At 38.7% G+C, this 12,981-nt stretch overlaps 1 protein-coding gene across 1 annotated transcript; it reads left to right on the plus strand.

Moving 5' to 3' along the window:
- Window positions 1–776: 776 nt before the first annotated feature.
- Window positions 777–1,675, plus strand: LOC104671185 (40S ribosomal protein S4, X isoform-like). Its single transcript, XM_010374625.2, has one exon. The coding sequence runs from the start codon at window positions 810–812 to the stop codon at window positions 1,599–1,601; it is 792 nt and encodes a 263-aa protein (XP_010372927.2). The 5' UTR covers window positions 777–809; the 3' UTR covers window positions 1,602–1,675.
- Window positions 1,676–12,981: the final 11,306 nt, after the last annotated feature.

Here is a 12,981-nt window from a genome sequence, read left to right on the forward strand (position 1 = left end):
ATCACTGATCATTAGAGAAATGCAAATCAAAGCCACAATAAGATACATCTCACACCAGTCAGAATGGCTATTATTTAAAACTCAAAAAATAACATACTGGTGAAGTTGTGGAGAACAGGGAATGCTTACACACTGCTGGCAGGAATGTAAATAAATTCTGCCATGTGAAAAGCAGTGTGGTAATTTCTCAAAGAACTTAAAACGTCATTATCATGTGACCCAGCAATTCCATTAGGGGATATATGCCCGAAGAAATATAAATTGTTCTACCATAAAGAAACATGCACACGGATCTTCACTGCAGCACTACTCACAATAGCAAAGACATGGAATCAACCTAAATGCTTATCAATGGTAGAAATGATAAAGAATGCAGCTGTAAAAAAATGAGATCATGTCCTTTGCAGCAACAAAGATGGAGCTGAAGGCTATTATCCCAAGTGAACTACACAGGAACAGAAAACCAAATACTGCATGTTCTCATTTACAAGTGGGAGCTAAATATTGAGTACATATAGACATAAAGAAGGGAACAACAGACATTAAGGCCTACTTGAGGGTGGAGGCTGTGAGGAGGGTGAGGATCAAAAAACTACCTATTGGGTACTACTATGCTTATTAACTGGGTGACGAAACCATCTGTACAGCAAACCTCCATGGCATTCGATTTACGTGTTTAACAAACTTGCACATGTACTCCTGAACCTAAAATAAAAGTAAAAAAGGGAATCAATATAAATGCAATGTTTTTGAAACTCATTGAAAACAATCAGGAAGACGGAGGCCCTCTTTCCTTGCCTAACGCAGCCATGGCTCCTGGTCCCAAGAAGCATCTGAAGCGGGTAGCAGCTCCAAAGCATTGGATGCTGGATAAATTGACCGGTGTGTTTGCTCCTCGTCCATCCACCGGTCCCCACAAGTTGAGAGAGTGTCTCCCCCTCATCATTTTCCTAAGGAACAGACTTAAGTATGCCCTGACAGGAGATGAAGTAAAGAAGATTTGCATGCAGCGGTTCATTAAGATCGATGGCAAGGTCCGAACTGATATAACCTACCCTGCTGGATTCATGGATGTCATCAGCATTGACAAGACGGGAGAGAACTTCCGTCTGATCTATGACACCAAGGGTCGCTTTGCTGTACATCGTATTACACCTGAGGAGGCCAAGTACAAGTTATGCAAAGTGAGAAAGATCTTTGTGGGCACAAAAGGAATCCCTCATCTGGTGACTCATGATGCCCGCACCATCCGCTACCCCGATCCCCTCATCAAGGTGAATGATACCATTCAGATTGATTTGGAGACTGGCAAGATTACTGATTTCATCAAGTTCGACACTGGTAACCTGTGTATGGTGACTGGAGGTGCTAACCTGGGAAGAATTGGTGTGATCACCAACAGAGAGAGGCATCCTGGATCTTTTGATGTGGTTCACGTGAAAGATGCCAATGGCAACAGCTTTGCCACTCGACTTTCCAACATTTTTGTTATTGGCAAGGGCAAAAAACCATGGATTTCTCTTCCCCGAGGAAAGGGTATCCTCCTCACCATTGCTGAAGAGAGAGACAAAAGACTGGCGGCCAAACAGAGCAGTGGGTGAAATGGGCCCCTGGGTGCCATGTCAGACCTTTGTACGTAATTAAAAATATTGTGGCAGGAAAAAAAAAAAAAAAAGAAAACAATCAGAGCTCATATGAATAATGATAATTTGCATGTGTATAATCATTTACTAAACTTTCCTGCACATTCTTTCTTTGGAACATCATTGTATGTAACTCGGAGTTTCCAATCTGCGTGTTATCTTTAAGCTTCCTTAAAGTTAACACACCCAGAAAAGTGTTTAGGTTAAATTCTACAGAGCAAGTCCAGGGCTTTTCACTGGGAACTATGTTGCCCTAACAACATGTACTTCACATAACCTCCAACTGGTGACCACACACAATCATGAGCATACTCTTAAAAGACTAATCAGGAGCTTCTAATTTTGAGCCCAGAGAAGATTAATTGTAGAAAGTTTCTTGTGACTTCATTCCTCACCTACTAAGATTTCAGAAGTTTGATATTGATGGATAATTGCCAGCCCAATGCTTTGTTTTCTCTTATGTGAATTTGGCCATTTTAAGAACAGGAATAGCTGGTTACCGTGGCTCATGCCTGTAATCCCAGCACTTTGGGAGGCCAAGGCAGGCAGATCGAACTCCTGAGGTCAGGAGTTCGAGACCAGCCTGGCCAACATGGTGAAACCCCATCTCTACTAAAAATACAAAATTAGCTGGACATGGTGGTGCACACCTGTAGTCCCAGTTACTCAGGAGGCTGAGGCAAGAGAGTTGCTTGAACCTGGGAGGTGGAGGTTGCAGCGAGCTGATATTGCACCACTGCACTCCAGCCTGGGTGACAAGAGCGAGACTCCGTCTCAAAAAAACAAAAACAACAAAACAAAACAAAACCAAAAAAAAAAAAAAAACAGGAATAAAAACCAAAAGCTGTCATTGCTTCCTACAGAAGGATCAGGTAAGTTCAGGCATTCACCCACACATCCCATCTTCAACAAATGTGTATATAACCTTACTTTTTTTTTGCAAACGGGAAAAAATATCTTAACATTATTTTTTGTGTCTAAGGAAAGGCAAATAATTGGCATTTTTAGTTTGATGTGGCAATCTAATCGGAAGGGCTTCAACTAAATGTTTATAGTTGTATTTTCTTTGGGTGCTTACTATTTTGTATCTTATACCTACTATACTGTAACAAAATCATCCATCATTGTCTAAGGTCATTCTAAATGATCAGTGAAATCAATGGCATGCATGTAGGTCAATCAAAAAATTGACTGGGCCACCTATTTATAATTTGATTGCACTGTACTTGACTAGCTATATCTGAAATAACCTACATGATACAAAATAATCATATCAGCAATTCAGTACTTATTGGGCAAGCCAAAGTTTAAAAAAAAAAAAGCAGGTTTATTTTATGTCACATTCAAGTTACTTGCTTGCAACTAGACTTTAAAATACAATTTTAAAACACTTTATTTAATAGAAGTATACTTTCCACTGTAAAGTAATAAATGCATCTTGTAAAAATTCAGACAATACAAAAGTACATAAAGTATCAAGTCATCTCATAATACTAACCTTATTTCTAGTTTTCTAGGTAAATCTCACTTTAACCTTGTAAAGTTTGCTTTTTTAAAGGATCTTCTTTTAAATTTCTTAAACAATTATATAATCTCAAAGTTATAAATATAAAAATCAGTAAATTGTTATCTCTCGGTGCAGCAATAGTTGTCGAGAGAGGGAAAAAAACAAATCCCCCTCTCATTTAACAGCAAGTACATATTGTTTACTCTTGCCTCTCAAATACATGTGTTTATTATTTATAAATTCAATTATTTTATGACTATTCGATATTACAAAAAGTTGTTCTTTTTAAGCATTCTTTTCCATGATCATTCATTTAATTTTTTAAATTAAATAATGTTTTAAAAATTTACCCATAAGAAAATAACTACTGTAATAAAATATAGAAAGTACATGTTCCAACTTGATTAAGTTGCTGGACTTACTTTCAAGAGACTATCAGTGGTTCTCAAACTTTAAGGGTGAGTTAGAATCACTTGTCAAAACACAGACTGCTGGGCTCCACCCCGATCTTTCTGAATTAGTAGGTCTGGACCGAGACTCACAAGTTCATATTTTGGGCAAGTTCCCAGGTAATCATGGTGGGTCTGATCTAGCTATCACATTTTGAAAACCACTATATAAAAGCATAAATGTCACTTCAGAACTCATCTTACTGTTACTGAATCTTGATTTTAATGGACAATTTAGTGCTATGTATATAGAAGTCTTCTGTAAATGCTATTAACTAACCAGTTCTAAAACTAGATATAAAGCAAACTGGAGTACAAACCTACCAGCTACTAAATAATTCACCTTTTCCCCTAGTATGGCAATTGAGAAAATCTTGGCCTGGGCTTCAGAGAGCACAGGTGCATCAAATGGCCTTTGTTATTTTATTTTATTTACTGACAATAACAATTTCAGTCATCCTGATACAGGCAATACAATGGTTAAATAAAATATGCTTAATGAAACATGAATGAAATTGTTGACTCCAGGATTTTTAAAGCAATGTTTTGACAATAGTAGATTGTTATTTTTAAAACAAATGAAATCACAGCTCGATTTTTTAGTTTCATCATAACATTAAACTCATTTGCTAATATCTGGAATGTGTATATTAGTTTGTTTTGACAATTATCTTTTGCCCTGAGTTGCTAATTTAAGTAATATGTTTCTTCTATTTTTCACCCAACATTAAGATTAATGTAATCAATTAATTAATTAAAGGAGATATTTAAGTTCTTTCCCATTGTTGCACCAGTTCTACCAAATTCTGAATGCTCCTTAAAATATCAGTGGAACTGAAAGAAAATAGTTAATAATTATTCTTTCCTTTGACAATATGTTATGGTATTCATATGACTCCCTCTGGTGGCAAATGTAGCTTGGAATGTTAATCTTTTTCAAGGAATGTGCATGTATACATTTCTTTTCATATAAAGTCAGTGATTCTTTCCCTCCTGTTGTCTTCTCTATCTTAATGCTCTCAAAATCTGATGTGACCATTGGAAGCTGTCAAAAATGCCCAATTCAGTCAATATGGATACTAAATTTCTGTCAAAAATCAGCCTGGAAAATTGTGTCAAATCACTTATGCATCCTTTTAGGAATAAAACCAATACTAAAACAATTAATTAAAGAAAATGACTTCCCAAAATCAGATCTCAAACCCTCTAACTATAATGACTTCCCAAAATCAAATCTCAAACTCTCTAACTATAGTTAATTCACAGTAACATATAAACTTAGTCTAAGAATACCTAAGTGTCTGCATCAAAAAATATCCTGAGTTTCAGACAAATAAAAGTCAATCAGAGTTAAATATGAATTTTACCTCTGCCACCTGGTGGATGGGTAACCTAAGTCAGATTATCTAACCTTTGTGAGATATGATTTTCATACCCAAAAAATTGGATAATGCCTACTTTATGAACTTATTATAATGATTAAACAAGACAATGTTTTTAAAGGCCCATCACTGTGTCTAACATTTAGTAAAACACTCACTATTATTATAGTTATTACTTGAATTAACAAATTGAAGCAAAGGGAATTAGAAAAAGAGTTAGGAAATTGAGACCTTCCAAGCTTACCCCACCATCAGGCCAGCCCCCATGGTCTCAGGGTTCAAGAACCACCCCTGTACCATGTCAGCCTCCATATCTTCAGGGATCCAGGCTTCAGATAGCTCCTGTGGACATGGGCTTCAGGCCCACGCCTATGGACCCAGGGGACATGACTGTCCCAGTGGACCGCAGAACCAGGTCAGTTGCTCTGGACCCAGGAGCCAGACCTGCCCTAGTAAAAAGCTCCAAGCACACCCCAGTAGACAAGCTCCAGTCCTGACCCCAGAGACCCAGACACCAGGCCAGCTCCTGGGGACCCAAGCTCCAGGTTCACCCACTTGGATCAGCTGATCTGTATCAGATCCGCCTGCCCAAAACCCTAGCAGTATAAACCTGCTACATAGACTCTGCCAGACAGTCTTTCCCAGAATCTTTGGATAAGATGACTAGCAAAGGGCTTTACCTGCCAAAGCTAGTCTACAAAGATTGAAATAGGTCCCTATTGTTCAAATATGCAGACACCAACATATGGCCAAAAGGATCATGAGTAATCAGGGAAACATGACACCACCAAGGGAATAAATTAAAGCATCAGTAGCTGGCCCTAAAGAAATGTAGATCTGTGGACTGCCTAACAAAAAACTCAAAACTCGAAATAATTGTAAAGAAGCTCAGAATGCTACAAGAAAACAGTTCAAAGCTAAATGAAATCAGGAAAACAATACATGAACAAAATAAGTTTATCAGAAATAGAAGCCATAAAAAGAACAAAACAAAAATTCTGAAACTGAAGAACACAATGACTAAACTGACACATTCCATGAAGAGTTTCAACAGCAGGCTCGGTCAGACAAAAGAAAGAATCAGTGAACTTGAAGACAGGTCATTTGAAATTGCCCAGATTCAAGGGAAAAGAATGAAAGAAGAGAGAGAAAAGCCTACAAGATTTACAGGACACCATCAAGCAAAACAACATATGAGCAAAGAAAGGGGCATTTATTTTTAAAAATAGACAGATAAAGTTGTATGTGTTTTTTGTGTATGTTTTGAAGTATATTTACATTGTGGAATGACTAAATCTAGCTAATTAACATATGGATTACCTCACAGAGTTCATCATTTTCATGGTGAGAACACAATACAGTTACTCTCTTAGCAATTTTCAAAAATACAATATATGATTAACGATAGTCACTGAATTAGTTTGTTTTCACGCTGCTGATAAAGACATACCCACTGCTGATAAAGATATACCGAGGACTGGGCAATTTACAAAAGAAAGAGGTTTATTGGATTTACAGCTCCACATGGCTGAGGAGGCCTAACAATTGTGGTGGAAGGCAAGGAGGAACCAGTCACATCTTATGTGGATGGCAGCAGGCAAAGAGAGCTTATGCAGGAAGACTCCTGTTTTTAAAACCATCAGATCTTGTGAGGCCCATTCACTCAATCATGAGAACAGCACAGGAAAGACCCTACCCCATGATTCAATCATCTCCCACCAGGTCACTCCCACAACATGTGGGAATTATGGAACCTACAAAATGAGATTTGCGTGGGGACCCAGAGCTAAACCATATCAGTCACCATGTTTTATAACAGATACCTTGAATTTTTTCTTCCTGTGTATATAAAATTCTGTGTCCTTTGACCAATATCTCCAACACTTTCATCTCCTAACCACAAAAGCCTCTGGTAACCATCATTCTACTCTCCACTTATATGATAGCAACTCTTTTAATTCCATGTATGAGTGAGATTATTCACTGTTAGTCTTTCTGTGGTTGGCTTATTTCACTTTCATCATGTCCTCCATGTTCATCCATGTTGTAACCAATGGCAGGATTTCCTTATTTTTTATAGCTGAATAGTATTCCATGTGTATGTATACCACACCTTATTCATTCTTTCATTGATGAACACTTAGGTTGATGATTCCACATCTTGGCTATTGTAAATAATGCTGCAATAAACATGAGAGTGCAGATATGTCTTCAACTTACTGATTTCATTTCCTTTGGAAATATACCCAGACGTGGAATTGCTAAATTATATGGTAGTTCTATTTTTAATTTTTTGAGGAGCCTCCATACTGTTTGCATAATGGCTGCACTAATTTACCTTCCCACCAGCAGTGTACAAGTGTTTTCTTTTCTCCACATCTTCACCAGCACTTATTTTTTAAAATCTTTTTGATAATAGTCATTTTAACAGGTGTGAGGTGATATCACCTTGTGGCTTAAAGTTGTATTTCTCTGTGACATTGAACATTTTTTCACATACCTATTGCCCATTTGCATGTCTTCATCTGAAAAATATCTTTTCAGGTCCTTTGTCCTTGTTTTTTTTTTTTTTTTGTTTTTTGAGACAGAGTCTCACTCTGTCTCCCAAGTTGGAGTGCAGTGGCGTGCTCTCGGTTCACTGCAAATTCTACCTCCCAGGTTCAAGCGATTCTCCTGCCACAGCCTCCTGAGTAGCTGGGACTACAGGCACCCACCACCTTCACCTGGTTAATTTTTGTATTTTTGGTGGAGACGGGGTTTCACCATATTGGCTGGGCTGGTCTTGAACTCCTGACCTTGTGATCCACCTGCCTCAGCCTTCCAAAGTGCTGGGATTACAGGCGTAAGCGACCACACCTGGCCTTGCCTGTTTTTTAAATCAGGTTACTTGTGTTCTTGCTACTGAGTTGTTTGTGAGTTCCTTATATATTTAGGGTATTAACCCCTTATCAGATGTACAGTTTATAAATATTTCCTCCCATTCTGTATATTGTGTCTTCATTCTGTTGATTGCTTCCTTTGGTGTAAAAAAGATACTTAGTTTGAGGTAATCTCATTTGTCTATTTCTGCTTTTGTTTTCTGTGTTTTTGAAGGTCATAAACATAAAGTCATTGTCCATACCGATGTCATGGGGTCTTTCCACTATGTTTTCTTCTATTAGTTTTCTATTTTCAGGTCTTACATTTAAGTCTTTAATCTATTTTGCATTGATTTTTGTATTCAGTGTGAGATAAGGTTCTAATTTTATTCTTCTGCATGTGGATATTTAGTTTTCCAAACACAATTTACATAAAAAATATATAGAAAATTTATTTGTTAATTAATAACATTTTCACTAAAAAAAAAAAGAAAATTGAGACGTCTGCCTAATTTTTGTCTGAACCTTTCAAAGCAACTACTTTAGCTTAGGTAACTGTGTGAGGTTCAGGTCAGAGGAAGCCCACAAAAGTGAAGAATGGCATTCTTCAATCAACTTCCCAAAGTGATTTCCCAAGTGTAGCTTCATACACATACGAAGCTAATCTGTTGTTTAAATGTGTGGTGTTTTAATGCATTAACAAAGCACATCTAACTGCAACAGTGGAATATCAGAGATCTCTCCTTTAATTCAACTTGCCTATAATTCTATAGTTAAGTCAATATGTACATGCTTGTTTCTGAGCTAAGAGGTAATGATTGATTTTTTATCAATTCACTTTTTATTGACTGTGATGTCTGTGTGCACATCTTGATTGATGAAGTCTGTGTGCACATTTGTGTTAACAGTGTTGATTGGTTAGTTAAAATAAGTTACTTGGCCTGCGTCATTCCTCTGTTGTTTTGTGAACACATTAATTTTTTGAGAGTTAATGGAATACATGCATGGCCACAAATGTGTATGTTTAAGGATCTTTTTAATTGTCACAAACTTTATTTAGTAAGGTAGACATTTTACATTGTGAATTATTTAACCTTTCTTCCAAGAAAAAGTGATGCGAATATAGATTGGTCAGGGACAAGAGTATTATAGTTGGGCCATAGTGCTAAGGACATGATCTGTCTTTCATCTGGGAGTCTGTTTCTGCTTCTGAATGTCACTTTGTCTTTTTGGATGCCTGCCAATGCAGCTGAAGTAAGAGGGACCAGGGCTGCTCCATTTCCTCTTGAGCTATTATCATCACTCCTTTCCCTAGCAATGGCTTTTTTTGTGTTTGTGTCTGTATTTGTTGTGTTTTGTCTTGTTTTTGCCATCATAGAAGTGCAATTCAATATATAAATATGAATTTACAAGGAAGAAAGCTACTTGGCTTGCTTTGTCTCCTGCTCAGATTAAAACCAAGATGTCAATGAGTAATGCGAGCATCCTTTGCCTGACCATGAGTCTGTGCAGATATTCTCATTGACAAACTTGTGGGGAGAATTGGAATGTATTACTGGGTTTCTGTGTACAAATTAAGAAAATGAGAAAGAATGAGAAGAAATAGCACTCTGTGCTTTTCAATCAATATAAGTAAATTTTCTAAAAGTATAAAGTAACTTCACAGTAATATAGTCAGCTTCCTAAAGTTAATCATCTCTGGACCTAGCAAAAATTGATATTCCACTCCCCAAAAAAATCTGAAAAAGAACATTACCAGGGGTGCTTTACATCTTTTACATATATTCAATGACAGAATTATTTTTTATTCCTCCATTCCATTGCTCTACACATTTATTCACCAAGCCCTCTTGCCTTGCCTGTCTTCAAAATACCTCTCAAATGTATTACACATAGGAATTATCACCAACAATTTCTCCCTTTCCTGCACTCTGTCTCACATAGAATAAATTCATTTAAAGTAAAAAGTAGGCCGGGTGCGGTGGCTCAAGCCTGTAATCCCAGCACTTTGGGAGGCCGAGACGGGTGGATCACGAGGTCAGGAGATCGAGACCATCCTGGCTAACACTGTGAAACCCCGTCCTGGCTAATACGGTGAAACCCCGTCTCTACTAAAAAATACAAAAAACTAGCCGGGCGACGAGGCGGGCGCCTGTAGTCCCAGCTACTCGGGAGGCTGAGACAGGAGAATGGCATGAACCCGGGAGGCGGAGCTTGCAGGTGAGCTGAGAGCCGGCCACAGCACTCCAGCCTGGGCGGCAGAGCAAGACTCCGTCTCAAAAAAAAAAAAAAAAAAAAAAAAAAAAAACCCGTCTCTACTAAAAAATACAAAAAACTAGCCCGGCGAGGTGACGGGCGCCTGTAGTCCCAGCTACTTGGGAGGCTGAGGCAGGAGAATGGCGTGAACCCGGGAGGCGGAGCTTGCAGTGAGCTGAGATCCGGCCACTGCACTCCAGCACGGGCGACAGAGTTAGACTCCGTCTCAAAAAAAAAAAAAAAAAAGTAAAAAGTCAGATCTTTTCATCATAACTTCCAGAGTCCCCACAATCTACTTGGCATTACCCAGTCACTCTCAACTCATATTCTACCTTCTTCAAATCTGTCCTCTCTTTTTCATGAGCTTATCTGCCTGTTTTTCCTCCCTACTAAGGAAGTTAAAGTCCTTATTCCTATTTCATCCCCTCTCCTAAAAATTGGTTAGAATGTAGGCATTACATTCTACTCTCAAGAAAGAGGAGGTCTGTTTCTCAATTATAGTAAAAGAGGGTAGAGTATTTAAAAGGATTGCGGTGGCTCAAGCCTGTAATCCCAGCACTTTGGGAGGCCGAGATGGGCGGATCACGAGGTCAGGAGATCGAGACCATCCTGGCTAACCCAGTGAAACCCCGTCTCTACTAAATACAAACAACTAGCCGGGCGAGGTGGCGGGTGCCTGTAGTCCCAGCTACTCGGGAGGCTGAGGCAGGAGAATGGCGTAAACCTGGGAGGCGGAGCTTGCAGTGAGCCGAGATCTGGCCACTGCACTCCAGCCTGGGCGACAGAGCGAGACTCCGTCTCAAAAAATAAAATAAAATAAAATAAAATAAAATAAAATAAAATAAAATAAAAAAGGATTGAAAAATTACACAAATATGAAGATAGTTCTTTTGAGATTTCTTCTTACCAGGAAACTGGGAAAGTGAGGGCTCCAGCCTGTCCCTCTGTTTCCACACAGCTAGGAAGATAAAGCTTTTCCCTCCCCTACACTACACCTGGGCATTAAGGCAAATTCTTTGCCTCGTACACACTCTGCTGTTTCTTTCTTTAAAAAAGAATTTTGGAGGAGCCAAGATGGCAGACTAGAAATATCTGTGGTCAGAGGCTCCCACCAAGAAGAATGAAAACAGTGAGTGAATTCTGCACCTTCAGCTGAGGTATCCAGGTTCTCCTATTTTGACTGACTAGGTGGTTGTCATGACCCATGGAAAGTGAGGAAAAGCAGGGTGGAGTAATGACCCACCCAGTAGCCACGTGGGGCAAGGGGAGGTACTTCCCCAACCAAGGGAGGTAGTGAATGATTGTGCTATCCCTCCCAGGAAACCATGCTTTTTCCATGGATCTGTGCAATCTATGGATCAGGTTATCCCCTTGTGAGCCCATGCCAGCAGGGCCTTGGGTCCCAAGAACAGAGCTGTGCAGATTCTCAGTAGCCACTTGGCTGGAAACTGCCTAAGACTACCAAGATCCCGGAGGAAGGGGTGCTGCCGCCTGCTGCCTGAGATGAGTGAGCTCCAGGTAGAAGGGGCAACAGCCATCAGTGCAGTGCCGATCTGACCAATAATGAGTTCTGAAATGACGCAGTAATAAATAGCCTACCAAGCAAAAAAAGCCCAGGACCAGACGGATTTATAGCTGAATTCTACCAGAAGTACAAACAGGAGCTGGTACCATTTCTTCGAGACTATTCAAACAATTGAAAAGGAAGAACTCCTCCCTAACTAATTTTAAGAGGCCAGTATCATCCTGAAACCAAAACCTGGCAGAGATACAACAAAAAAACGAAAACTTCAGGCCAATATCCCTGATGAACAACTATGTAAAAATCCTCAATAAAATATTGGTGAACTGAATCCAGCAGCATATCATAAAGCTTATCCATCATGATCAAGTCAGCTTCATTCCTGGGATGCAAGGCTGGTTCAACATACACAAATTAATGTAATTTATCACATTAAAAAGAACTAAGGACAAAAAACACATGATCATCTCAATAGATGCAGAAAAGACCTTCAATAAAATTCAACATCCCTTCATATTAAAGACTCTCAATAAACTAGGTACTGATGGAATATACCTCAAAATAATATGAACCATTTATTACAGACCCCCAGCCAATATCACACTGAATGGGCAAAAGCTGGAAGCATTCCCCTTGAGAACCAGCACAAGACAAAGATGCTTTCTCTCACCACTCCTATTCAATGTAGTATTGGAAGTTCTGGCAAGCACAATCAGGCAAGAGAGAGAAATAAAGGGTATTCAAATAGGAATAGAGGAAGTCAAACTGTCTCTGTTTGCAGGTGACATGGTCCTATATCTAGAAAACCCTGTCATCTCAGCCCAAGAAAAGTTTTTCAGCTGATAAGCAACTTCAGCAAAGTCTTGGTATACAAAATTAATGTGCAAAAGTCACAAGCATTCATATACATCAACTACAGACAAGCAGAGAGCCAAATCACAAATGAATTCCTATTAACAATTGCTACAAAGAGAATAAAATACCTAGGAATACATCTAACAAGGGAATTAAAAGAACTCTTCAAGGAGAGCTACAAACCACTGCTCAAGGAAATCAGAGAGGACACAAACAAATAGAAAAATATTTCATGCTCATGGATAGGAAGAATCAATATTGTGAAAATGGCCATACTGCTCAAAGTAATTTATAGATTCAGTGCTATTCCCATTAAATTACCATCAATATTCTTCACAGAATATTTTAAAAAAACTAGTTTAAAACTCATATGGCAACAAAAAAGACTCCATATTAGCCAAGACAAAGCTACACAAAAAGAACAAAATGACAAAGTGGGAAGTATCAGGCTCCCCAACTTCAAACTATATTACAAGGCTACTGTAACAAAAACAGCACAGTACTGGTAC

Source organism: Rhinopithecus roxellana, chromosome 6 (genome assembly GCF_007565055.1).
Source record: "Rhinopithecus roxellana isolate Shanxi Qingling chromosome 6, ASM756505v1, whole genome shotgun sequence".
NCBI lineage: Eukaryota > Metazoa > Chordata > Mammalia > Primates > Cercopithecidae > Rhinopithecus > Rhinopithecus roxellana.